Below are 27,059 nucleotides of genomic sequence, written 5' to 3'. Positions count from 1 at the left end.
ATGGCTATGCAGATGCAGCTTGAAGCAAATGCAGATACTTCAGTGGAAGAAGAAAGCTTTGGTCCACAACCTATTTCACGGTTAGAGGTATGTTCTTAGTTGCTAAGTATTTATTTACTTACAATGCTGTAATACATTCTTGTATGTAATGGAACAAGTTAACCGTTACAGAAATTTCAGGAGGTTGTCAGTTTCTATGAAAAAGCACAGGATTGTTATATATGTCTTGTCTGGTCAAGTCTCTTTTGACAATTCTCTTCCTACTCTATTTTCTCCCTAAAAGCTGAACTTTAGAAACAAGGGTCTGGGATCCCATGGAATCATACTGCTGCTTACACTAAATATAAAAATGCTGATTAGGGAATTAGTGGTGTAACCCAGGAATGCATGTAGGAAAGAGGAACAGCTTCTCTCCATTGGCTCAGGTGGAAGATACTACTGAGAAGGCTGTTGTAAGTCAGGTTGAAGGGTGTAGGTTGTTAAGATATAAGATCCAGCTCTATGTCAACATTGAGAATATGAAGCATTAGCTGGGTGTGGTGGCTCACAGTCATAATTCTAGCATTTGGAAGGCTGAGGCAGGAAAATCTCTGTTGGAGGCCACCCTGGTCTACATAGCAAGTTGTTGTTTAGTGAGACCTGTCTCAAAAACAAACAAGCCACAAAAAAGGCAGCAGAAAAACCAGAGACTTGGGGAGATGCTCTGTGTATAAAGTCCATGTCATGCAAACAATGAAGACCTGAGTTTGGATCTCAATCACCCATAAAAGCCAGGCAGAATGACATATGCCTGTAATGCTAGCATTGAGGAAGTGGAGACAGGGGGATCCTTGGGGCTTTTTGGCCAGCCAGTCTGGCCAGTCTGAGAATCAGGTGTAGTGATGTTAAACTGCCTGAGGCAGACACTCAACATTGCCCTCTGGCCTCTGCATGTACACTCAAGCACACATGAGCACATGCACATACAACACACACACAAACAAAAGCAAAACGTACTAAATCTGTGCAGTATTTCTTCTGTCTCAGTTTATATACTTTTCCAATCTGCCCAAACTTTTAAGACTTTGGAACTACTTAAATGAGCTGAGCTTGGTGGCACTTGCTTCCATGGTGGAACAGAAAGAATCAGGAGTCCACAGTTCTTTGCTCCTATCAGGTTTGAGCTGCATGAGACCCTCTCTAACTTTGTGGCACTGCTTCTCTCGTTCCACCTTTACTTAAATGGGGTGTGATCACCCTTCAGAGTTCATGGTCATTTCTTTTTAAAGATTATTTGTGTATATTTGGGGCTGGAGAGATGGCTCAGTGGTTAAGAGCACTGCTCTTCCAGAGGTCCTGAGATCAATTCCCAGCAACCACATGGTGGCTCACAACCATCTATTATGAGATCTGGTGCCCTCTACTGGTGTGCAGATATACGTGGAAGCAGAATGTTGTATGCATAATAAATAAAATCTTTTTTTTAAAAAAAAAAAAAGATTATTTGTGTATATTCAGGTAAGCCCATCTAGGTGCTCATACCCAAGGAGGACAGAAGGGGGTGTCAAATCTATTGGAACTTGAGTTAGAGGGGGTTGTGAGCCACCAAACAGGGATGCTGGGAACTGCATTCCAGTTTTCTACAAGAGCAACAAGCACTCTTAACTATTGAGCCATCTCTCCAGCTTCTATAATGTTTTGTTTAAGATTGATTTATTAATTTTTTAATAGGAAGATGAAATAAATTTTCCACCAAGTAATTTTATAGGACTTTTAAAGACACTGGGACTAGTGCTGCACAATCCAAGTTTAGTATATTGAAATGAAGGTTTATTGAAGGAAATGGTGCTAGCTAAATAACTTTAGTTCCTAGCTCTTCATTGTAAATATATAAAATTGTCATTTCTAACAGGTTGTATTATCTCATGATTATTTGATTCATATTTTTTTTTTTTTTTTTGTCCTGCTCCTTTATTATTTTTCTTTTGAAACAGAGTCTCTACCTGGAACTTACTATATACACCTGGCTGGTCTTGAACTCACAGAGATGCCCCTGCCTCTTCCTCCTAAGATTCATTTTGTTTTTTTGAGACAGGATCTTACTATGTGGCCTTGGCTGGCCTGGAACTCACTATGTAGAGCGGGCTGGTCTCAAACTCATACAGATCCACCTGCCTCTGCCTCCTCTGCTAGAATCCTTCTCTGGCTGGAGATTTATTTATTTTCATTTAATGTGTGTGCTGGCTAGCTTTATGTCAATTTGACACAGCTATAATCATCTGAGAGAAGAGAACCTTGATTGAGGAAATGCCTCCAGAAAATCAAGGTGCAGGCAGCTTGTAGGGCTGCAGCAGTTCCTTCCTCCAGGTCTCTGTCTCTGTTTGAACTTCTGTCCTGACTTTTGTCAGTGATGAACAGTGTTGTGGAAGTGTGAATCAAATAAACCCTTTCCTCTCCAAGTTACTTTGGACATATATAATAACCCTAAGACATTATATATGAGTGTTTTGCCTGTATGTATGTATATCTACCACATGAATGACTAGTGTTTGTGGAAATCAGAAGAGGGCATGGGATCCTCTGGAACTGGCGTTACCAGGTAGTGTGAGCTGCCATGTGTTTTCTGGTTACTAAACTTGAGTCCCCTGCCAAAGCAACAAATGCTTTTAACCATTGAGCTACCTCTACAGACCCCATCCCCAACTTGACACAACCTAGAGTCATTTGGGAAGAGGAAACCTCAACTGAGAAAATGCCAGTCCCAATTCTGTGGGGCATTTTCTTTTTCTTTTTTTTGTTTTTTCAAGACAGGGTTTCTCTGTATAGCTTTGGAGCCTATCCTGGCACTTGCTCTGGAGACCAGGCTGGCCTCGAACTCACGGAGATCCGTCTGCCTCTGCCTTCCCAGTGCTGGGATTAAAGGTGTGCACCACCAACACCCTGCTCCTGTGGGGCATTTTCTTAATGATTAGTGTGGAAGAACATTGGGTGGTGTCACCCCTGGGCAGATGGTCCTGGGTTGTATACAAAAGCATACTGAGGAAGCCACTAGGAACAAGCCAGTAAGCATTCCAAGGTCTGTATTTTGATGTAACATGAATTAATAAAGGACCCAGAGACAGATATTGGGGTTTAAGCTGAAGATCAGGGAAGCAAAGCAGCCAAGCTTCCAGAGGGCTGGGGTATTCCTGTTCTCAACGTGGCTGGAGAATGAATGCCTGATACTGACCTTGCTCCTGTCTTACATACTTCGCCAATTCTCGGATTAAAGTTGTGTGATCCCAGGTGCTGGGATCAAAGGCATGAACTGTTTCTCTTAAGGACTGGCTTCTATGCCTGACTTTGCTTTCTGAATCCTCAGGCAAGCTTTAATAAATCATAAATAGAGGGCTGGAGAGATGGAAATAAATACAAAATCTTTAAAAAATAAATCATTAATAATATATCTTTACAGTTCCCCTTTTTTTGTCTAATACAAAAAGAAGGCTACAACTGACATAAGAAAAACTATTTATAGAAAGTACAATATATAGGCAATAGGTTCATCAACAATGTATAGTCCATTTGCATTTGACAAGTTCAGAGAAAATATTTAGTCCACTTTGATTCCTGTCCTGTCTTCCCTCAGGACAGATTATACGTTGTAAGCTGAAATAAACACTTTATCCCAAGTTGCTTTTGGTCATGGTGTTTATCACAGCCTCTATTTATTTTAGTTTTGAGACAGGGTCTCATGCAACCTAGCATGGCCTTGAATTCTCCATGTAGCTCAGGATAACCTTGATTCCTGATCCTCCTGATTGCACTTCCCAAGTGTTAGGCATGTACCAGCATAGCTGCTTTTGTTTGTGTTGTTTTATTTTTTTAGATTAGTTTTATTATTTTATGTATATGTGTCTAGCTTTCATGAATGTGTGCATCATCTATGTGCCTAGTACCCTCAGAGGTCAGAAGTGGGCATCAGATCCTCCTGGAACTGGAGTTATAGGCAGTTGTGAGCCTGTAACACATGTGCCTGGGATAGTACATGGGAGCCAGAGGTCAACCGCAGTATTTTTTCCTCAGGAGCCATCTATCTATCTATTTATTTATTTATTTATTTATTTAAGATACACACTTTTTGGCCTGGAGTTTACTGGTTAGGCTAGGCTGCCTGACTAGTGAGTCTTAGGGACCCAAGTGTCTCAACCTCCTCAGGGTAATAGCAGACACTATCTCCCTAGCCTAAAACTTAGTTTTGATGATGAAAAAGTGTATAGCTTGTTATTTAATAATTCATATGTAGACAAGTTTTTAGAGGCTTTTTGTGTATTAGTGGTCTTCAAATACCTAAGTTGTAATATCCGTTTTAGACAAGAGGCCTAAGTTACCCATTGTTTTCTTACAGCAATGTGGCATAAGTGCCAATGATGTGAAGAAATTAGAAGAAGCTGGTTTCCATACGGTGGAGGCTGTTGCTTATGCACCAAAGAAGGAACTCATAAATATTAAGGGAATTAGTGAAGCCAAAGCAGACAAAATTCTGGTAAGTATAGCTATGTGATGGTGGGGGAGGACAGATGCATTAGTGAGAATAATTACTGCAAAACAGTATATAGTGAATGGTTGTTTGCTGTTTCAGGGTCCTTGGTGGTGGGGCAAGTAGACACCAACAACACAGGAACAAGTTGAAACAACAAAGTGAACAATAAAGCTCACTTTATATGCCTCCCACTCTGCCCCAGGGGGTGGATCCACTGAGCTGGCATCTGCTGAGGATGTAGTCACTGTCCATAGGTCTACATTTTCTCTGGTTAGACTCTGCTGCTGTTGTCCAGGCCCTCTGGCAGCTGTCAGGAAATATCTACTGCACATGCTCTTACTATCTGTCTAGGCCAGCTGTCAGACACATTGAGGCTTAGTTATCCCACCATTTGCCTCTTCCATTCTCTTGTCATCTTTCTAGAAGTGACTGTTGGCAATTTTTGTTTTTCAAGACAGGGTTTCTCTGAGTAACAGCCCTGACTGACCTCAAACTCACAGTGATCCTCTTGCCTCTGTCTCCCAAGTGCTGAGATTAAAGGCAATGCCAACACTGCCTGGCTGTTGGGAGTTTTTATCTTAAATTCAGATTTCCTGTAGGAATGCAATATTGTGGAATTTGATACAAATGCTGCCAAAAATACTGTTTAACATTCCCAGTAGAAGTGATTGGTATGCACCTTACTATTTTGAATATGATCTCTCCTCATAAAGATTTTTCCTCTTTAAAATTATTTTGTTTTATGTGTATGGGTGTTTTGCTTGCATGCTTGTCTGTGCCCCACATACATGCCTTCAGAGGCTAAAAGAGTGTGTTAGATCCCCTGGAACTGGAGTTACAGATGTTTGTGAGCAAACATGTGGGTCCTGGGAATCAAACCTTGGTCTTCTGGTAGCACAAGTGCTCTTAACCATTGAGACATTTTTCCAGACCCCAGAATATGTTTATTATGTATGTAGCCACTAAAACAATTTAGAAGAATATTGACGTCACATCATTAGGTGCAAGCCTGCAGTTCAAACTACTGTGGGGTCTATGACAGGAAGTTGGAGGCCAGTCTCTGACATAGTGAATTCATCAAGGCCAATTTGGACAACTTAATTTAGTGAGACCCTGCCTCAAAGTACAAAGAGACTGGGTATATAGCTCAGGGGAAAGTACTTGCCTGGCATGTGCTAGGCCCTGGGTTAATTATTAGTACTTCTAAAGAAAAAAAGAGAGAGAGGTAATGATATTGATAACATGTTTATATAAGAAGGCAGGTGAGAGTTGGGAATGTAGCTCAGTGACAGAGTGATAGCTTGGTGTGCTGAAAGCCTTGGGTCCAATCACAACAACAAAAAAATCACGTTAACAATATACATTCATATCTCTTCTAATGCTTTCCTTAGCCTATATTAATGCATATTATTACATTTTCATCACGCATATATTTTCATCACACATATATTTTCATCATACCCTATCATCCTCAATTGTCTCCTTCCTACTCTTGATCCCCTTCTTTCCCCTGAACAACTACTTCCGTGGCCTTGGGGGTTGACGTGATGCAGTGAGTTTCATTATACAGTGCCATGGTGAGCATTTGCTCACAGTAGCTACACCACTAAAGAAAACATTTCTTTCCCCCATTAGCCATTAACAGTATATAAATCCAGGAGTGGGGGTAGGGCCCCATTAAAATATGTGTATTTTGTATGCATGTATAGAATGTGCACTAGAATAGATGCACTAAAATATTAATGTTGTTATTCCTCCATGGTAAGAATATGAACTATGGGCTGGCGAGATGGCTCAACTGTTAAAGCTTAGGCTCACAACCCAAAATATAAGAATATGAGCTGCATATTGTTTTGATTTGACTTTTGTCTCTGGGCTGGGAATTGAACCCAGGATTTCATGTAGGCTTTAAGTACATACTCTGCTATTGAGCTGTGCTCTAGACTTCTTTCATTTTTAAATTTTATCTGTTTTATTTTATGTGTATGAGTGTTTTTCCTGCAAGTGTATATGTTGCGGAAAAAATTTTTTGTACACTGTGAAGATGTGCCACTGTTATTGGTTTAATAAAATGCTGCATGGCCAATAGCTAGACAAGATTTGCAGGCACAGAGAACACTGGGAGAAGGGTAGAGACACCAGGAATCGCCAGCCAACTGAGAGGACACAGACATGAAGAAGAAAAGAGGTAAAGCCACAAGTCACATGTAACTGATGAATAGAAGTGGACTAATTTAAGTCAAAAGAGCTAGTTAGAAACAAATCTGTTATTAGCTGAGCCTTCATAATTAATAAGTCTATGCCAATTTTTTGTGAGCTATCGGCCCAAATAAAAATCCATTTACATGAATATGTACACCATGTGTATGCTTGATGTCTGCAGCTGCCAGAAGAGCATGTCTGATCTCCCTAGAACTGGAGTTAAAGACATTTGTGAGCCACCATGTGGGTGTTAGGAAGCAAACCTAGTCCTCTACAAGAACAGCAAGTACTCTTAACCACTGAACCATCTCTAGACTTGTGTCCTTTTTTTAATTTATAATTTTCTGACATCTACATTTTCCATAGTAAGTAGGCATTACTTTCTCCAGGTGGTGGTGGCACATACCTTTAGTCCCAACACTTAGGAGGCAGAGGCAAGCAGATCTGTGAGTTCAAGGCCAGCCTGATTTACAAAGCTACACACAAATCCTGTCTTGAAAACTCCAAAAGCTATTTTATTGCTTGGATATTAAAATCCTATATGAAGTTCCAGTGTGTATACTCTATAGCTTATTTTATCAGAGACAGTGTCTTCCTGTCATGTGCTTAGAGTATTTGTTTGTTTGTTTGGTTGGTTTTCCTAGATAGGGTTTCTCTGTGTAGCCTTGGCTTTCCTGGAACTCACTCTGTAGACCAGGCTGGCCTCTAACTCACAGAGATCTGCCTGCCTCTGCTCCCCCAGATGCTGGGATCAAAGGCATGCACTGCCACCATCACCATTTGTTTTATTTTGAGTTTTTTGTTTTTTAACAAATGACGAATGTTTTTATTGAGATGGGTGGAACATCAATACTTGGAAGGCTGAGGTAGGAGGATTGCCTAGAATTCAGAGTCATCCTGGGCCACATAGTTCTAGGCAAGTTTAGGCTACAGAAAGAGATCTTATCTAAAAGAAAAAAAAATAGAAAATAACATTTAGGTGGGGTGATAGGCATCTATAACCTCAGCACTCAGAAGGCTGAGGCAGGAGAGTTGTCAGTTGGAGGAAGCTTGCTATACAAGATCCTGTTTCAAAAATAAAAATAAAAATCACTGATGGTATTATTGTCTTAGCTGTATATGGGGTAGTAGTTCACTGTCCCTGTTTTAAAAATAGTATTTAATGCTTTCAATACTATCAGATTATTAAAAAACTTTTTGTTGCTGCTGCTGAGCTGTTATTGTTTAGACAGGGTCTTATGTAGCTCAGACTGGCCTCAAACTCAAGGTAACTAGAAACAACTTTGAGCTGGTCATTTTCCTGTTTCCACCTCCCTGGTTCTGGAAGTACAAGGGTCCACCATCATGTCTGTGTTTATGCACTACTAGAGTGAGCCCAAGGCCTCATGCATGCTAGGTGAGCACTCTACTAACAGAGACACATCCCATCCCATCTCTCATATCCTTGTTTTGCCTTTATAATGGCACTACGAAATAACACAGAACCAGTATTTTCTGTTTAGCAAATAAGGAAATCAACCAGGAGTGGTAGTGCAAAAGGTGATTTGAGATATGCAAAATAAAGTAAACTTAGATGTCATTTTTAGATGTCATTTTTCTGTCACCTTTGCTTGTAGACATATGAATTTCAGGTTGGTAATGATTATGGTTTTACTTAATTTTTGACAATAGAAATTCTTGAAAATGAATGACAATATTGGAACGTTAGAGAAGTAATTATATTTTTAGTACACCATTTAGGGTTTGGTTTGGCTTGGCTTGGCTTGGTTTGGTTTGGTTTGGTTTGGTTTGGTTTGGTTTTTCATGACAGGGTTTCTCTGTGTAGCTTTGGAGCCTATCCTGGAACTCACAGAGATCCGCCTGCCTCTGTCTCCCGAGTGCTAGGATTAAAGGCGTGTGCCACCAACGCCCGGCCACCATTTAGTTTTATAGTAAATTATGTTTACAAAGTAAATTTGTCTATTTACAAAGTAAATTTGGGAATGTGTAACTGAAGTATTAGATATGCTTATATAGAAAAGTTTAGAAAATAATACAAGTTGGACAGTGGTGGCACACAGGTAGATCTGTGAAGGTAAAGCCAGCTTGGTCTACAGAGCAAGTTCTAGGACAGCCAGTGCTACACAGAAACCCTGTACCAAAAAAGAAAAATAAAAATGAAAGTAATATTAATATATTTAAATGTGAGTGTGTGTAATTAGTTTTAAATTTACAAGTTTGGGACTGTGGAGATAGCTTGACTTTTAAAGTGCTGTCACAAAAGCATGAGAACCTACATTTAATCTCTAATACACAAAAACCCATGTAAGCCAGTATGCACTTAAAATCCCAGCAGCACTGGGGAAGTGGAGATGAGGAAACCCAAGGTCTAGTGGCCAGCCAGTATATCCTAATTGGTAAGTCACAGGTCCCAGTGAAAGACCCTGTTGTAGGTAGGGCACTCCTTTAGTCCCAGCACTTGGGAGGCAGAGGCAGGCAGATCTCTGTGAGTTTGAGACCAGCCTGGTCTACAAGAGCTAGTTCCAGGATAGTCTCCAGAGAAACCGTGTCTCAAAAACAAAACAAAAAAACCAAAACAGCCCAATGTGGAGGGGCTGGAGAAATGGCTCAGTGGTCATCCTGCATAGGATCTGAGCTTAGTTCCCAGAACCTATGTCAAGCAACTTACAGTTTCCTGTAATTCACACACACAGATTTGTTAGAGCAAGAGACAGATAACATGTACAAATTCTCTGGTGTTTTGTTTGTTTGTTTGTTTGTTTTGTTTTGTTTTTGTTTTTTTGGGTTTTTTTTATGAGAGCTAGAAATATACCCCTTTTTGGCCTGAGGGCAGATGTGTGAGAAGATACTGATAGTTTAGAGCACTTCTATCACGTGTAAGATCAAAGACACTGGCCAAAATAAATCCTACTCCTTTTTTATTTTATTATTTTATGTATGTAGGCGCTTTGCCTTCATGTATGTTTATGTACCCCATTTGTGCTGTGCGTTACAGGTAGTTGTGAACTACTATTTGGGTTGTGGGAATTGAACAAAAGTCCTCTGGAAGAGCAGCCAGTGCTTTCAGCCATTGAGCCATCTATGCAGCCCCAAAATCCTACTCTTGACTCACATGAGAATTTAATAGTGGAGCTTTATGTTTTAGAGTTAATTTTGTTTTCTGGACTAGTAAGCCAGCTGATTGATTCCTTTTCAGACATAAGCAAAACCTATAGGTACCCGAACATAGGAGAAATCAACAGAGGTATTGGAAGAGAAAAGGAAATCGAAGCTGAGTATGGTGGTACATGCCTTTAATCCCAGAGATAGGAGGCAGAGACAGGTGGAATTCAAGGCCAGCCTGGTCTACACAGTACATAGTGAGTTCTAGGACAGCCAGCACTATATAGTGAGACCCTGTCTCCAAAAAAAAAGAACAAAAAGGAAATTGAAGGCAAGCATGCTGATAGATAAATGCGTTATTTTCCTCTCTCAAGTTCATGTTTGACATTCAAATACGTGTATGATTTTGTTCTTAATTTTTTTAAGGATATTTAGTGTTTTGGTTGCGTGTATGTATGTACATCATGCCCACACCTGATTTCCTACAGATGTTGTAAGAGGGTGGTGGATCCCCTGACACTGTAGCTTTAGGTGGTTGTGAGTTACTAGGTGGGTGCTGGAAACTGAACCTGGGTCCTCTTCAAGAACAAGTACTCTTAACTACTGAGCCAGCTCTCTAGCCTGTAGATACATAGTTATTATGTTATAATATATATAATATAATATAACTTACTGCTTTTATATGTATGATTTGTGTGCATGTTTTTAAGTGGTATGTGCTTGCCTGGTGCCCATGGAGGCCAGAAGATGGTTCTGGGTCCTCTACAGCTAGAATGATGGACAGTTGTAAAGCCTCTACGTGGTCTTTTGCAAGAGCAGCAAATGCTTTTCACCACTGAGCCATCTCTTCAGACATCTGAATGTTTAGTTTTATTGTCTCATTAAACTGATTTTAAACTGATTTTATTCTACCTATAGTACAGTTTTTGTTGCTAAGGTGAGATAACAAATGTTATTTGTATGTACTTAGAAAAACATAATTTGTCATATATTTATCACTTTTGCTCTGATATTAGTAGATTCTTTGGTTATTCACATAAATAATAAACTGTAAATGTTTATATGCTAAGCCATATCATTAAATAATCAAGTATTTAAAAATAGAAAATGTGAGGCTCCAGAGATGGCTCAATAGCTAAGAGTACTGACTGTCTTTCCGAAAACCCAGGTTCAATTCCCAGGACCCACATGGCAGCTCACAACTGTAATTCCAAGATCTGACACCCTCACACAGACACACCTGCAGGCAAAATACCAATGCACATAAAATAAAAATAAATTATTAAAAACAAAAACAGACAAGGTGGTGGTGCTCGCCTTCAATCCCAGCTCTCAGGAGGCAGGTGAATCTCGGAGTTCCAGGACAGCCAAGGCTACATAGAGAAACCCTGTCTCCAAAAAACAAAAATGTATACCTGATAGGAGTGAAGAATTAGACATAAATCGGGAAAAGTATGGAATGGCATGTGTATTGTTTTGCAAGGCAGAGTGTTAAGGGATGACAGAAGAGGAAATAAGGTATAAAGACATATTACATTGAGTTGGAAAGATGGCTCAGAGGTTAAGAGCACTGGCTGCTCTTCCAGAGGTCCTGAGTTCAGTTCCAAGCAACAGCATGGTGGCTCACAGCCATCTATAAAGACATCTGGTGCCCTCTACAGGCCTGGGGGCAGAACAGTGTATACATAGTAAATGAAAGTGGATCTTTTAAAAAAGACATTACATTGTCACAAAATAAAAAAGTCACATATGTTAAAATTTTTTTTTTTAAGTTCCTGTGGTATTGCACACCTGTCATCCCAGAACACAAATTTTTTCTTGTCATGTACCTGGACTTGTCTTACTATACATGTAGGTTGATCATCTCTAAAGCAAAAATAAGAGGTGAAAAGCCAGGCGTTGGTGGCACACGCCTTTAATCCTAGCACTCGGGAGGCAGAGGCAGGCAATCTCTGGGAGTTCAAGGCCAGCCTGGTCTCCAGAGCGAGTGCCAGGATAGGTTCCAAAGCTACACAGAGAAACCCTGTCTCGAAAAACAAATAAATAAATAAATAAATAAATAAATAAATAAATAAATAAATAAATGGGGGGTTTGAAATATGCAGAAGTCTGAGGTTTTTTTTTATCAGAAACCTCACACAACATGTTTCAGATTTCGGAATATTCAGTGAATTTTCAGTGAAGGATGTTCAATTGTTAAAGTCTATCCAAGTGCTCAAAAATCTACAAAAGTCACAGTCTAAAGCATTTTGGGTCCCAACTTTTCCAGATACTGGTTTCTTTAATTGTGTTACATTATTGGTTTAATTTTTCTTATTTTTCTTAGGCTGAGGCCGCTAAATTAGTTCCAATGGGTTTCACCACTGCAACTGAATTTCACCAAAGGCGTTCAGAAATCATACAGATTACTACTGGCTCCAAAGAGCTTGACAAACTGCTTCAAGGTATAGTAATCACTTATCCTATTCTGTAAACCCTAATTAACACAGTTTGTAGGTCAGAACAACTCAGTGTTAGTGTAGAGTTCATGTGAGATGTGAGTATGATGTAGAGAAGTATGGACAGTAGATTTCTTCAGGGCCTTGACTGGCTTGTTTTGTAGGTTTGCTTTTATAAATTCTTTTAGTTTAGGGTTTTGTTTGTTTGTTTGTTTGTTTGTTTGTTTGTTTGTTGGCTTGTATTGACATATTCCATGTTCATTTCAATGTATTGTGGATTATAGAAATGCCAGCTTTCTCATAGATGATACATTATAGTTCGGAAGATGTTAACAGTGGAGGAGGCTAGGTGAAGAGTACCTAGAATTTCCTTGTATATTTCTTTGTAACATTCTATAAATCTAACATTTTAAAGATAAGCAGTGATTTTAAGGTTTTTTTTTCCTATTTTTGGTGGGTTTAGGAATTTAATTAGGAGCCAAGGATGTCCTTAAATTCTTGGTCTTCCTGCCTCTACCCCCCAAGTGCTAGGATGTGAGATCATAGGCATGAGTTAGTCATTCTGGCACTGCCTTGTAAGTACTGAAATTGCCTGTAAATTAAATAATTTAATCTTTTCTTTGTTACTGTATTTAGAGCATAAGTTCCCTCTGTTTAAGTAATAAGTATGAGAGAGAGAGAGAGAGTGTGTGTCTGTCTGTCTGTCTGTCTGTCTGTGTGTTCTAACAGAAGATGGAAATTTGATGGCTGGTTAAATACAATGGAAGAAGACAGAAAGCTCAGCAAGTGGTTGCCTCACAACTCTGATGACCTGAGTTAGATCCCTGTGTCCTCCTTATGTGAGCTGTGACACATACCTGCCCAAACTCACAAATATCATACACACAGTACACACAGTACTGATAATAACAAACATTTAAAAACAAAGTCGGTGGTAGCACAGACATTTAATCCCAGCACTCAGGAGGCAGAGGCAAGCAGATCTCTGTGAGTTTGAGGCCAGCCTGGTCTCCAGAGCGAGTTCCAGGACAGTCAGGGCTGTTATACAGTAAAACCCTGTCTCAAGAAACCAAAAGAAAAAATGGGAATTTTATGTGCTCCAAGAACATTCTGTGATTATAGTTTCTAAACAGTTACGTTATATGAGGTACTTTTGACTTTTATAGGTGGAATTGAGACTGGATCTATCACAGAGATGTTTGGAGAATTCCGAACTGGGAAGACACAGATCTGTCATACATTGGCTGTAACATGCCAGGTGAGTTGTTGGTGTTCTGGCTAATCAGATCAGCAGGCATCAGATGAACATGAAAGGTACTTTCTCTAGAGTCCCATAGCTAGTTAGAAGATAATTCCTGAGAATCATTCTACATCATAGAAAGTTTTAAATGACTGATTCGAAACATTTTCCTACTATTTTTTCTGGATTTACCTGCCTTTCTTCATTGGTCTAATTGTATGGATGTATGTGTTGGTGTTTTGCTTGCATACATGTCTGTATGCCATGTTCATGCCCGGTGTCTTAAGAGGCACCAAACAACCACCACCACCACTACCAGTACCCCAAACTGGAATTAACAGTAGTTGTGAAGCCACCATGTGGGTGCTGGGAATCAAACCCTGGTCCTCTAAAAGAATAGCCACTGCACTTAACTGAAAAAGCCATCTCATCTCCCTAGCCCTCCAGTCTACACTTTATGTCTCAAAAAATATATAACAATAATAACCTGACATGACTCATTAAACACAGTAAGTATCTGGTCTTTTTTAAATAGAAACGTTTTCTCTGTAGTTTACATGTCTGAAGGGATCAAGGGCATGAGCCACCACCACCTGGCCATAAACAAAGTCTTAAATAACAGCCTTTTTATAAATATTCTGAGGTGCTCAGTAGCTATAGATCTTTATTTTTTTTCACAGAATGCTAATTCATTAATAGTTGGAACAATTGCATGTTAGTAGTCTAATAGCTGGAACCAGAAATATGGGAGAGCATTAGTTCACTACTTAAATTCAAAAATTATTTGTTACTATTTTTTTTATTTTCTTAATGAAATGAAACTTCACCGTATTAGATCTCTAATAATTTAAGTTCTTGCCGGGCGGTGGTGGCGCACGCCTTTAATCCCAGCACTTGGGAGGCAGAGGCAGGTGGATCTCTGTGAGTTCGAGACTAGCCTGGTCTACAAGAGCTAGTTCCAGGACAGCCTCCAAAGCCACAGGGAAACCCTGTCTCGAAAAAAAAAAAAAAAAAAAAAAAAAAAAATTTAAGTTCTAGAACATTTCACATTTGTCCAAGAATAAATGTGTGAAGAATTTATACCATAGCTTTATTAAAATAGTAAAAGTGATAAATAGCACGCTTCTCTATAAAATAGAGATAAATTACAATATTAAGTATTTATGGGGGCTGAAGAGATGGCTCAGAGGTTAAGAGCACCGGCTGCTCTTCCAGAGGTCCTGAGTTCAATTCCCAGCAACCACATGGTGTCTCACAACCATCCATTATGAATTCTGGTGTGCAGATATACATGGAATGTATACAGAATGTTGTATACATATAAGTAAATAAAATTTTAAAAAGTATTTATGGAAAAACTTCTAACCTAGCCAATCATGATGGTGCACACTTACAATCCTGGCACTCAGGAGATCATGAGTTTGAGACTAGCATAGGCTCTGCAGTGAATTCTGTATTAAAGCATCACTAGAAACACTAAAAAACACCACCTGCCCTTGGAAGGCAGAGACAGGCGGTGAGTTCAAGGTCAGCTTGGTCTACAGAGCTAGTTCCAGGATAGCCAGGGCTACACAGAGAAACCCCGTCTCAAAAAACCAAAAATAGATAAATAAATGATGTTTGTATCTCCACCTTATTCCTTTTAGGCAATCTTTTTCTGAACCTGGAACTCATGGGCTTTTTGTTTGCTTGTTTTTTTTTTTTTTTTTTTTTTTTTTTTTTTTTTTTTTTTTTTTTTTTTTTTTTTTTGCTAAACTGGCAATCAGCAAGCTCAAATTCTGCCTCTGCTTCTCACAGTACTGGGATTACAAGTGCCTTTGAGCCACTATACTCAGGAAGGATGGCCCTGTTTGGAGGCATTGTCTTCTTATGTTGCCAGGACTGACTTCAAATTACTACATAGCTGACCTTGTACTGATTCACTTCACGTGTGCTGACATCAGACAGATGGACTATCATTGCCTGTTACCAAATGTCTGGCATTTGAACTGATGAGTCCTCATGTGTAGTTTATCTCGTACTTTGGACTGTTACAAAGCAGTACAACTCTGACCAAACACTAGCTTTATGGGCTTTGTGTCTGTTACCAACTTGTATCCTGCTGCCTCTGATTGTCATTTTTATTTTGTTTTAATGTATATTGATGTTTTGCCTGTGCATGTGTGTCTCTGTATGTCTGATGCCCATGAAGGCCAGAATAGTATGGGGATCCACTGGAATTAGAGTTACAGGGTTATGAGTCACCAGCTGGGTTCTGGGAATGAACTTCTGAAGTACAGGCAGTGCTCATAACTGTGGAGCCATCTATACAAGCCTTGCTGTTTTCTTTTTTAAATTATTTATTTGTTTAATGTGCATTTGTGTTTTGCCTGTGTGAATGGCTGTATGAAGGTGTCAGATCTTCTGGAATTGGAGTTATAGACAGCTGTGAGCTACCATGTGGTTGCTGGGAATTGAACTGGGGACCTCTGGAAAAACAGCCAGTGCCCTTAACCACTGAGCCATCTCTCCAGCTCCGTGCTGGGATTTTTTGTTTTTATTTTCCCCTTGTTCAAGGCTTACACTGAAACCCAACCTGTCTTGGAACTTAATTTGTGGTCCAAGCTGGCTTCAAACTCATGGAGATCCTCTTGCCTCTGTCTGCCTCCTGGATAGGAATACAGATAGGTGTGACCGACCATTCCCAGTTCATTATTTTTTAAAGTTGGTTTTTTTATTTTTCTCATTTTTTGAGATTACAATATAGTGTGTATATATTTTCAGGGTTAAAGTGTTGGGTTTTTGTTTGTGTGGTTGGTTTTTGTTTTTGTTTTTTTTTGTTTTTTGTTTTTTTTTTTTAAACAGGGCACTCTGTAACCCTGGGTGTTCTGGAACTGCTCTGTAGACCAGTCTGGCCTTGAAGTCACATAGATCTGTCTGCTTCTGCCTCAGAGTGCTGGGATTAAAGGTGAATGCCACCACTGCCTGGCTTGTTAAAGTATTTTAACCCTTATTTGGAGTGGAGGAAATTAGATTTATCATAGGAACCTTGTATCAGAAGAGTGGTGGTTTCCACTATTCCTTCTTTTTTTCCCCTCTAGCTTCCCATTGATCGTGGTGGAGGTGAAGGAAAGGCCATGTACATTGACACCGAGGGTACGTTTAGGCCAGAACGGCTGCTAGCAGTGGCTGAGAGGTAGGTCACTAAATTAGAAGAATGTGTTTAACCTATTATAGTATTTAGAATGTTCTTGCCTAGAAAGTGTCATTAATCTACATCCCAGTTGTGTGGCTTAAAAGAACAATATTAATAATGTTAGACATTCTTTACTCGACACTCTGTAAGTCCTCACAGGCTGAATAAAAAACAAGATCAGAATCTGGAGAGAAGGCTCAGAGGTTAAGAGCACTGGCTGCTCTTCCAGAGGTCCCCAGTTCAATTCCCAGCAACCACATGGTGGCTGACAACCATCTATAATGAGATCTGATGCCCTCTTCTGGTCTGCAGGCACACATGAAGACAGAACACTGTATCCATAATAAATAAATCAATCTTTAAAAAAAAAAAAAAAAAAGATTCCAGCAACCCCCTCCTCCCAAAAAACTACTAAAGATGAGAAAAACCTCTTATTTTAATGTGTATATTTGTATAGGCATGGACATTCTTGTGTGTGTCTGGTGTTCGTTGGAGGCCAGAGGACAACTGGGAGTCAGTTCCTCCGTCTACTGTTGTGGGTTCCAGGAACTGAGCTCAAGTTTGGTGCCAGTCATGGAGCTATCCTATTTGCCCAGAAGAACATTTATAATTAAAAGATCAGTTCATCAGGAAGACATGATAATTAATATAATTAAGATTTCTTTTTATTTTATATGTATGAGTACTGCCTGCATGTATGTCTGGGTACCGTGTGCAAGGATTACATATGGAGGTCAGAAGAGGGTGTCAGATACTCTGGAATTGGAATTGTAAATGATTTTGAGCCAGGAGTTGGTGGCGACACAAGCCTTTAATCCTAGCATTTGGACACAGAGACAGGTGAACCTCTTTGAGTTCGTGTGCATGCTAGAAACTAAAGCCAGGTCCTCTGCAAGGGCAGTAATTTGTTTTGGTTTTTGGTTTTTTTTCCAAGATAGGATTTCTCTGTGTAGCCATGGCTGTCCTGGTACTTGCTCTGTAGGCCAGGCTGGCCTTGAATTCACATGGGTCTGCCTGCCTCTACCTCTGCCTCTGCCTCTGCCTCTGCCTCTGCCTCTGCCTCTGCCTCCTAAGTGCTAGGATTAAAGGCATGCTCCACCACCACCTGACCCATTATCTTTAAATATACAAGACTACATCACTAAATTGAAATTGTTTGGAATCTATAGATCATGTCAAAATTCTAGCAAGTTTCTTTTCTTTTTTCTTTTTCCTTTTTTTTTTTTTTTTTTTTTGCAAATTGACAAACTCATAAAACTTACGTAGAAAAATGTGGGGGAGATTGTTTTGTATGTATGTATGTGCACCATAATGTGCCTAGTACCTTCAGAAGCCAAAAGAGGGCATTGGATGTCCAAAACTGGAATTTGGTCTATATTCTGGTTGTGAGTTGTTGTATAAGTGCTGGGACCTAACACCTAACATTGAACCTAAGAGCAGCCACTGTTCTTAACCACTGAGCCATCTCCAGCCTGAGGACTCAACTTAAAACTCATTATAAAATGACAATCATCATTACAGATGATAATGACTTAGAAACAGATAAGCAGCTAGGGATATATCTCAGTGGTAAAGTGTCTAGCTTACATGGTAGAATGAGAAAACAGAGTCCTGTGGGTTGTTCTCTGACCTCCACACATGTGCCATGTAGTGTGTACAATAACATGCAAAATATTTTTTTAATTTTTAAATTTAAAAGGTATTTAAATGAAATCTAATGGACTCTAATTCTTTGGGAGCTTGTGTTCATGATTCTATCATGATAAAGAGTATTATCTTGGGGTTGGGAGTCAAATAGTATAGTAACTGGATATATATTTTCTGCATTTAAATCATGGCAATAAAGGAGGAAATACATATAATAATGCTGAGTATGATAATGTATACCCATCATCCAGTATTGGGGAGGCCTAGGCAGGGGAATCTTGAGTTCAACATCAAGTGGGGTTAAATAGACTGTCTCAAAGAAAACCAGGGGCTGGGCATAGTGGCACATACCTTTAAGCCCAGTACTCAGGAGGCAAAGACAGACATCTGAGTTCAAGGCCAGCCTGGTCTAAAGAGAAGTTCCAAGACAGCAGAGCCAGAACTACACAGTTCAGAAACCTTGTCTCGAAAAAGAAAGAAAACAAAAAGGGGGGAGCGTATAAGCCTATAATAATGCCCAATACTTGAAGGTGGAGGCAGGAAGATCAGGAGTTCTAGGCCAAACTCAGCTACCTAGGGCATTCAAGGCCATTTTGGACTAAAAGAATCTCTCAAACAAGGTAGGTATAATAATGCACTCATAATCCAATCACATCAGGGACAGAGAAAAGAGTTGAGTTTCAGGATACCCTGGACTACATAAGAGTTTTAAGCAAGTCCTAAACAACCAAGGTCTGGGCATGTTAGTACAAGTCTTTAATCCCAGCAATTGGGAAACAGAGGCAGGTGGATCTCTCTGAGTTCCAGGCTAGTCTTCGGAGCAGGTGGCAAAACAAGTTTTTATGTCCATTTTTTTCTTCTCTGGTGTTAAGATTCAAGCCAAGTTTTAGAAGTGCAAAAGGTAGAGAATTAAATCTATTTTAGATGTGAGGGGAAGCTGGCAAAGTATGGTATGGCATCTTAGGCACTTGTTATGCAGCTGCTCTGGAGACAGAGTCTTGAAGATTCCTAGAGACCAGGATTTGGGGGCTAGCCTTGGAAACATAGTCATACACCCTCTAAAAGAATTCTCAGAAAAAGTTTTACAGAAGCCATTTAGCTGAGTCCTCACAGATGAATGATCAAACTTAACTGCCTTCAAAGATGGAATTTCTCCTGTTGTTACATATTTAATAAGAATGAAATTGTTGGACCAGGCATAGTGAGGCATGCCCTTTCTTTAGTTCTACCACTCCAGGCATAGAAGGCAGATGTCTGAGTTCAAGGCCAGCTAGTGAGACAACATAGTGAGGCCCTAAAGAGAGAGACTGTCTTACTTGAGCCACCTTGAGCATTTATGTTTTAGGTAGCAGTTACAAAGTTAAGAAAATACAGATCATTTGATGAAAGTAGATAATTTGCTCTTTTTAGATGCAAAAGAAAACAATCTTTGGGACATAAATATTAAGGTGTCATTCATGTACATAACTAATGTTTGAATGGGTTTTTTTTGTTTATCCTAATTCTGCCTTTAGTTCTTGACTCTTCCAGAATATTGTTACCTCATACTTCAAAATTTCTCATTGTAGGTAGGAGGTCAAAAGAAGAAATTTATCCTTAGGTCTTGCTTCTAGTCAATAGTTAATGCTGTCATCTCTATAAATGGTTTGCCTGTACCTCTAGTAGAAAGAGAATCATATTTATGGGTCCTGAAACCACTGGGAACGCTATCTCTTATCTCTTTGGGTAGTAGAAATATTAGGTATTAATTTCACATGTCCTGAGTTTTTTGTGTCTGAAACCTAAAAATCTCTTTTCTAGGTATGGTCTGTCTGGCAGCGATGTCCTAGATAATGTAGCATATGCTCGAGGGTTCAACACAGACCACCAAACCCAGCTCCTTTATCAAGCATCAGCCATGATGGTAGAATCCAGGTATGTATTCAATAAAAGACATTTAAATGTATCCCCATAGCCCTTTCCTGAATCTGCATAATAATTTGAATAGAAATGGGAGACATTTAAATTTTAGGGATTTTAAGAGGGGGCATTGTTTGGTTTGTGGTTTTTGTTTGTTTGGGTTTGGGGAGGTAGTTTAAGACAGGGTTTCTATGTGCAGCCCTAGCTGTCCTGGAACTCCACTCTGTAGAACAGGCTGGCCTTGAGCTCAGAGATCCATCTGTCTCTGCCCCCCAAGTACTGGGATTAAAGGTGTATACCAGTATTGTCCAGCTTTGTTTGTTTTTAATGTAGTGATTTTTTTTTGGTTTGTTTGTTTTTAAGATTTATTTTTACTGATATGTGTGTTTCTGTGAATGTATGCCTCATGTGTGGCAGTACTTACAAGGTCAGAAGAGGACTAGGACCCCCTGGAGCTAGGGTTACAGGCCATTGTGAGCTTCCCAGTATGGTTGCTGGGAAACAAACTTGAGTCCACTGGAAGAGCAGAAAGTGATCTTAACTGCTGAGTCATTCTCTAGCCCCAAGTTCTTTTCTTCTAAAAATATTTTTGTGTGCCTGGTGGTTCAGTGGTGGTGTTTGCCTATAATCCCAGCACTCTGGAGGTAGAGGCAGGCATACTTCTGTAAGTTCAAGGCCTGCCTGGTTTACAGAGCTAGTTCCAAGACAGCTAGGGCTGTTACATAGAGAAACCCTGTCTTGAAATAAGCTCCTCCCCCCACAAAAAAAATTGTGTGTATTTTGTGAAGGACCTGTGTAAGTGTTTGTGTGTACACACTCATATGTGATGTGGGCATGCATATGACTTGGCTCATATGTGCAGGTTAGAGGGCAGTTTTGAATATCAGTTCTCACTATCTCATTTGAGACAGCACCTCCTCATTATCCTCTCCTTGCATACCTGGCCAACAAGTCCACAGGCTTCTAGAAACACTTCCCTTCTTGTTGTAGATGCACTGAGATTACAAACACGTGCTACGTTGACTGGCTTACATGGGCTCTGGGGGCTTAAACTCAGGTCCTCCCACTTATAGACAAGTCCTTTACCCACCATGCCATCTCTGCTCTTCAGTTTGTATTCTGGCACAGTTGTTTATGGTTTCAGTGAAAAATGAAGCTATGGCTGGAGGTATGGCATTTTTTTTCTAAATACATGAAGCCCTTTTTAGTCTCAAGTGTTGTGAAAACCAAAAAACCCCAGAGTTACTTTTGGTCAAGTCAGCTGTGGTAGTTTAAATGTAGCTTCCGGGGGTGGCACTTTTAGGAGGGGTGGCTTTGTTGGAGTGGGTATAGCCTTGTTAGAGGAAATGTGTCTTAGTTCACTTCCTGCTGCCTGGGGATCAAGACTTTCAGCTCTTTGTCCAGCACCAAGTCTGCCTGTGTGACACCATGATGATAATGGACTAAACCTCTGAAACTATAAGCCAATTTCAATTAAATGTTTCCTTTGTAAAAGTTGCCAAGATCATGTGTCTCTTCACAGCAATAGAAACACTGAGACATCTGCCAAAAACAAAACAGAAGATACCCACAAAAGGGCTTCTCAGATAGGACATTTTAATAAAATAAATGTGAATGTTTGCCAGGTAGCAGTGGCACACGTCTTTAATCCCAGCACTCAGAGGGGACAGAGGCAGGTCTTTTTTGTTGTTGTTTTTGTTTTTTCAAGACAGGGTTTCTTTGTGTAGCTTTGGAGGCTGTCCTGGAACTCACCACTCTGTAGACCAGGCTGGCCTCAAACTCACAGAGATCCACCTGCCTGTGCTTCCTTAGTGCTGGGATTGAAGGTGTGCGCCACCACCACCTGGCAGAGAAACCCTGTCTTGAAAGAAAAAAAAGTATGTGCTTGTGTTTAACTAGGAAGTCGGTGTCAGTGGCTCTTATGTTTTATCCTAGCACTTGGGAGACTGAGACAGGAGGATCATAAATTTCAGAACAGCCTGGGCTACATAAGTAACAAACCCTAGAGTCAAAAAAAGTGGAAAATGTGCAATATATGTCAAATTTTAGAGTGGTGGGGAAGGGAGAAGATTCTGACAAAGAATTGTTTTTCTTATAGATATGCACTGCTTATTGTAGACAGTGCTACTGCCCTCTACAGAACAGACTACTCAGGTCGAGGAGAGCTTTCAGCCAGGCAAATGCATTTGGCCAGATTTCTGAGGATGCTGCTGCGACTTGCTGATGAGGTAAGCTGTAGTAAAGAAACCAAGAATTCAGTGGCTACAAATTGTAGGAGCCTCCTGAGGACATTAGTACCTTATATTATTAAAGATGAGCATTAGTTAGCCATTGCTTTGTTGTGAGCATTAATGTTTTGGTATGTCTGTGGTCCCAAACTGACATTCTTTCCCTTATCAGTTTGGTGTAGCAGTGGTAATCACCAACCAGGTAGTAGCCCAAGTGGATGGAGCAGCCATGTTCACTGCAGATCCCAAAAAACCCATTGGAGGAAACATCATTGCCCATGCATCAACAACCAGGTGAGGCTCTCTGGGATGGGTGTCACATACACTATGATGATAGACATAAAGTAAAACACTTCCACTTCAGCCCTCTTAATGTTGCTACAGGATAGACACTTAGGAAGCCTCACTAAATTTGTTGTGCAGATGGAGAGATGGCTCAGTGATTATGAGCATGTTCTGAGCTTATAAAGAACCTGAGTTCAGTTCCCAGCACCTACAAGTGGCTCACAACCTCCTGTAACTCCAGCTCCAGAAGATCCGACAATTCTGGCCTCTGACAGGCACCTGCACATAGCCACATACAGACACAAAGCACCTGCATATAGTAAAATCTCTCACTTGCGAGGAAAATACATGAATATTTGATATGCCTCCTTAATTATATAATTATATAATAATGTTTGCTTCTTCAAGCTTTTCAATAACGGAGTCATGGCAGAAATGGATTCCTCTAAAAAAAAAAATCCTATAAATCCTTTTAGGAAGTTACACATGTCTGTAACAGTTAGTTCTGTCATGGGAATAGCAATGTTTATAACTTGGTGTTTTGGTCTGTCTTTGGGTCAGGCTGTACCTGAGGAAAGGAAGAGGGGAGACCAGAATCTGCAAAGTCTATGACTCTCCCTGTCTCCCTGAAGCTGAAGCCATGTTTGCCATTAATGCAGATGGAGTAGGAGATGCCAAGGACTGAATCATCAGGGCCTTTTTTCTGTGATAATCTTTTAAATGCTAAATAGCCTAATGAAGAGGACTGCTCTCTGGGCTTCTTCAGGGCTCTTCCTGATGTGACTACCGGAACATGGCTTCCAGGAAAAACAATTATTGTATCAGCTTTCTGGTGGCAGAAACAGGAGACAGGTCAGTATTCAAACTGATCTGATATGTTCATTTTTTATAGAGTATATTTCTTATAGAGTATATTAATGTCTGATTTCTTTGGTGTTTGGAGGAGAGATATGAAATAACAGCTATCAGTCTTATGTTTCAAGAGAAGTAAAGCTGGAAAGACCTAAGTTTTCTCTCACTTCTCAATAATGGTAAAATAAAATGCCTGAGATGTTTAACAGTGGGAATTGGTGTTTGCCACATTCTTTTTCTCTATATGTAAGATGCAAACTGTAAAATTATATGACTGAACTCTCACATAAAAAAAAATGTTTTGGTTAAGGAGTCTTGCATGAGGCATCAGCTATATAGTGCACCTTGTAGCATTTATCTAAATTGTTCTTGTATTAATAAAAACTGGGGAGTCAGATATTTGGGTTAAAAACATGATCTAGAAAGAGGCAAAGGCCAAGTATTTTGGCACATGCCTTTAATCCCAGCCTTCGGGAGGCAGAGGCAGGTGGATCTCTGTGAGTTTGAGACCAGCCTGATCTACAAGAGCTAGTTCCAGGACAGCCTCCAAAGCCACAGAGAAAGAAACCCTGTCTCGAAAAACCGTCCCCTCCCCAAAATAAGTCTCCATGGCTAATTCGGTCAGCTAGTGGCTGGCTCTGCCCCCTGATTCAGGGTTAACTTTATTAATAGCCTTGGAGTATCACGGTGCAGTCAGATATCCTGCAAGGTGTTCTTTAAGTTACTAAGCAAATTCATTCTGCAGCTGCTAATAAAAGTAGTTTTGTGTAGTAAATGTGCTTTTTATGAGAGATAGTCTTGTGCAAACTAAGAATTGCAAAATAATCTGCATAATATCTTTGGGTACTGAGTAGTTATGACCAGTTGCTATAGTTTTAAGATTTGAAAACTAAAGAAAGCCTACATTCAGTTTGCTGTGCTTGTATCCTTTTGCCTAGGCATGAGATTGCCAGGCTGATTTACTATGTCATGTCTGTGATCTTTGTTTTTATTCTCTAAGGTCTTGTGTTGCAGAGGTCTACCATTGGCAAAATGATTCTACTTTAGGAATATTTCCAGAAACTGTTCTTTCTTTTTGGGCTCTTGAGTCTCATTAATATAGAATTTCAAAACAGGTTTGGAAGGAAGTTCAAATGATCTGGGAATTTATTCAGCCTATCACTGACCCCTTCTGGGTGTGGTCTGAGGTGCTACTTGTGACTGGTAACTTGGGAGGTCAGAGCAGAAGCAAGCTTGTGCCGTTGTTCATATCTCCCTGGGGCAGAGTGGCGGGTCATGGCAGCTTCCACCTTGTCCAGTTTTCTGTGAGTCTGTATTTCCTTTTGAATCCCATTTCCCTTTGTTGTTGTTGTTGTTTGGGGGCGGGGGACTTCAAGACAGGGTTTCTCTGTATAGCTTTGGAGCCTATCCTGGCAATTGCTCTGGAGAGTAGGCTGGTCTGGAAGTCACAGAGATCCGCCTGCCTCTGCCTCCCGAGTGCTGGGACTAAAGGTGTGCACCACCAACACCCGGCTTGTTGCTGGCTTGTTTTATTTATTTATTTGTTTGTTTGTTTGTTTGTTTGTTTGTTTGTTATGTATACACTGTTCCTGCTTGCACACCAGAAGAGGACACCAGATCTCATTATAGATGGTTGTGAGCCACCATGTGGTTGCTGGTAGTTGAACTCTGAACCTCTGGAAGAGCGGTCAGTGCTCTTAACCTCTGGCCCCTCCCATTTCCCTTTGAATCCCCATAATAAAGACAACTTGTAACTCTCAAAATCTTGCTTTACCTGGCAACCCACGTTGGGCACCAGCTGTAGAGGAAGAATTTTTTTCTGTTGTGCTGGCCCCACTTGGACCAGTTTCTCTGCCCACTGGGTTCGCAAAACCGCTTATAAGATAACCACTCAGACTTTATAATTTTTTGTCCAATGGCTTAGGCTTATTACTGGTTAGTTCTCTCTTATAAATTAAACCATTTCTACTAATCTGTATAGCATACCAGTGATCTTGTATCTGGCCTCCCCAGTGACTACATAGTATCTTCTGACTGATTTCCTTCTCCCTCTTTCTTTGTTTGGATTTCCTGACTAACTAAATTCTGCCTGTCCATTGGCTGAAACAGCTTTATTCATCAACCAATAAGAGAAATACATAATCACAGCATACAGAAGGACATTCTACATTGGTCAAAAGCAATTTTATTCATGTTTAAGAAAAAAGCTGAAAATGCTAGCAGCTGCCAAGAAGTGAAGAGTTAGGGAAGTTGTCATGTTTTTTTAAGTTAGATAAGAGAAACAGTAAGGAGGCCCAGAATGTCATGGAAAACATGTTCAAGTTTTGGGCTGGTATCCAGGGGGAAAATCACATATATGAAAAACCAACACAAGCCTCTGATCTGAATTTGGAGGGCACTGGCTTCATCCCAGGACAAAGGATTACACCAGTGACACAAGGCTGAAAATTGACAATTTGTCAAGGAAGGGAGCTCCAGGGATATGGCTCAATAGTTAAATATCGTCCGATTGCTTGCTCTCTGGAAGGACTAAAGTTCAGTTCCCAATACCCATATCAGGTAGCTTCACAAACAACTTTAACTTCAGTTCCAGAGGAATCTAACACCTTCTGAACTCTGGAAGCATGTCCATTACACATGCTTTTTTTTTTTTTTTTAATGTGTGTGTGTTTTTCCTGCATGTGTATATACATACATTCCATGTATGCCTGCCTGGTACCCATGGAGATCAGAAGTCATCAAATGTTCAGGAACTGGAGTTACAGATGGTTTTGAGTCACTGTGTGAGCCTGGGTCCTCTGTAAGCAGCAAATGCCTATAGCTACTAAGCCATCTCTCCAGCTGCTAATAAATGTTTATGGTGGGGGGACTGGTGGATCTCTGAATTTTAGGACAGCCTAATCTACAAGGAAGAGGAAAGGGGTTTCTCTCTGTTCTAGGCCATCATTTCTGGAATGCAGTGGGGCACCTCTGTGTAAACAAAGGTTTTCCAGGGGAGGGGAAGGATTAAAACATTTGCATATGAAATTTACAAAGTAGTGAGATAAAGATTAGAATTTCTTGTCCTAGCCGGGCATTGGTGGCACACGCCTTAATCCCAGCACTTGGGAGGCAGAGGCAGGCCTGGTCTATAGAGCGAGTTCCAGGACAGCCTCCAAAGCCACAGAGAAATGCTGTCTTGAAAAACAAAAACAAAGTCTTATCCTAAACCCAAGTTTTAATAGTGTTTGATAGAAAAAGACTACTATTTCTTACTGCTGAAGGGATAGCTCAGCAATGAAGAGCACTTGCTGCTCTCAGAGAACCTGAGTCCCATTCCCAACACCCATGTCAAGTGGCTCAGAGAGCTTGTAACTCTAGCTCCAGACCCAATTCCTCTTTTGGCCTCCCTCTCATAAACACACATGTGATATACACTTACACAAGTCAAAATTTTTTTTTACTGAAAACATAAAGAGCCGAAAGTGTTTTGGTGCACTATTTTTGTCAA

General features: G+C 40.2%; 1 protein-coding gene across 1 annotated transcript; it reads left to right on the top strand.

Annotated features, from left to right (window-relative positions):
* Positions 1–23,402, top strand: Rad51 (RAD51 recombinase). The gene is made up of 9 exons (NM_001246757.1): positions 1–87; positions 4,367–4,504; positions 12,132–12,249; positions 13,410–13,501; positions 16,564–16,658; positions 20,106–20,219; positions 22,303–22,432; positions 22,605–22,726; positions 23,279–23,402. The coding sequence occupies exons 1-9, from the start codon at positions 1–3 to the stop codon at positions 23,400–23,402; spliced, it is 1,020 nt and encodes a 339-aa protein (NP_001233686.1).
* Positions 23,403–27,059: the final 3,657 nt, after the last annotated feature.

The sequence above is a fragment of the Cricetulus griseus genome, chromosome 6 (assembly GCF_003668045.3).
Source record: "Cricetulus griseus strain 17A/GY chromosome 6, alternate assembly CriGri-PICRH-1.0, whole genome shotgun sequence".
Taxonomy (NCBI): domain Eukaryota; kingdom Metazoa; phylum Chordata; class Mammalia; order Rodentia; family Cricetidae; genus Cricetulus; species Cricetulus griseus.
Note: the sequence above shows the minus strand (reverse complement) of the source record. Positions and strands in the feature narration are given on the sequence as shown.

Coding starts and splice junctions, on each gene's coding strand:
- Rad51 (NM_001246757.1), top strand. CDS start 1: ATGGCTATGCAGATGCAGCTTGAAGCAAATGCAGATACTTCAGTGGAA. Junction 88..4,366: donor AACCTATTTCACGGTTAGAG/GTATGTTCTTAG, acceptor GTTTTCTTACAG/CAATGTGGCATAAGTGCCAA. Junction 13,502..16,563: donor CATTGGCTGTAACATGCCAG/GTGAGTTGTTGG, acceptor TTTCCCCTCTAG/CTTCCCATTGATCGTGGTGG.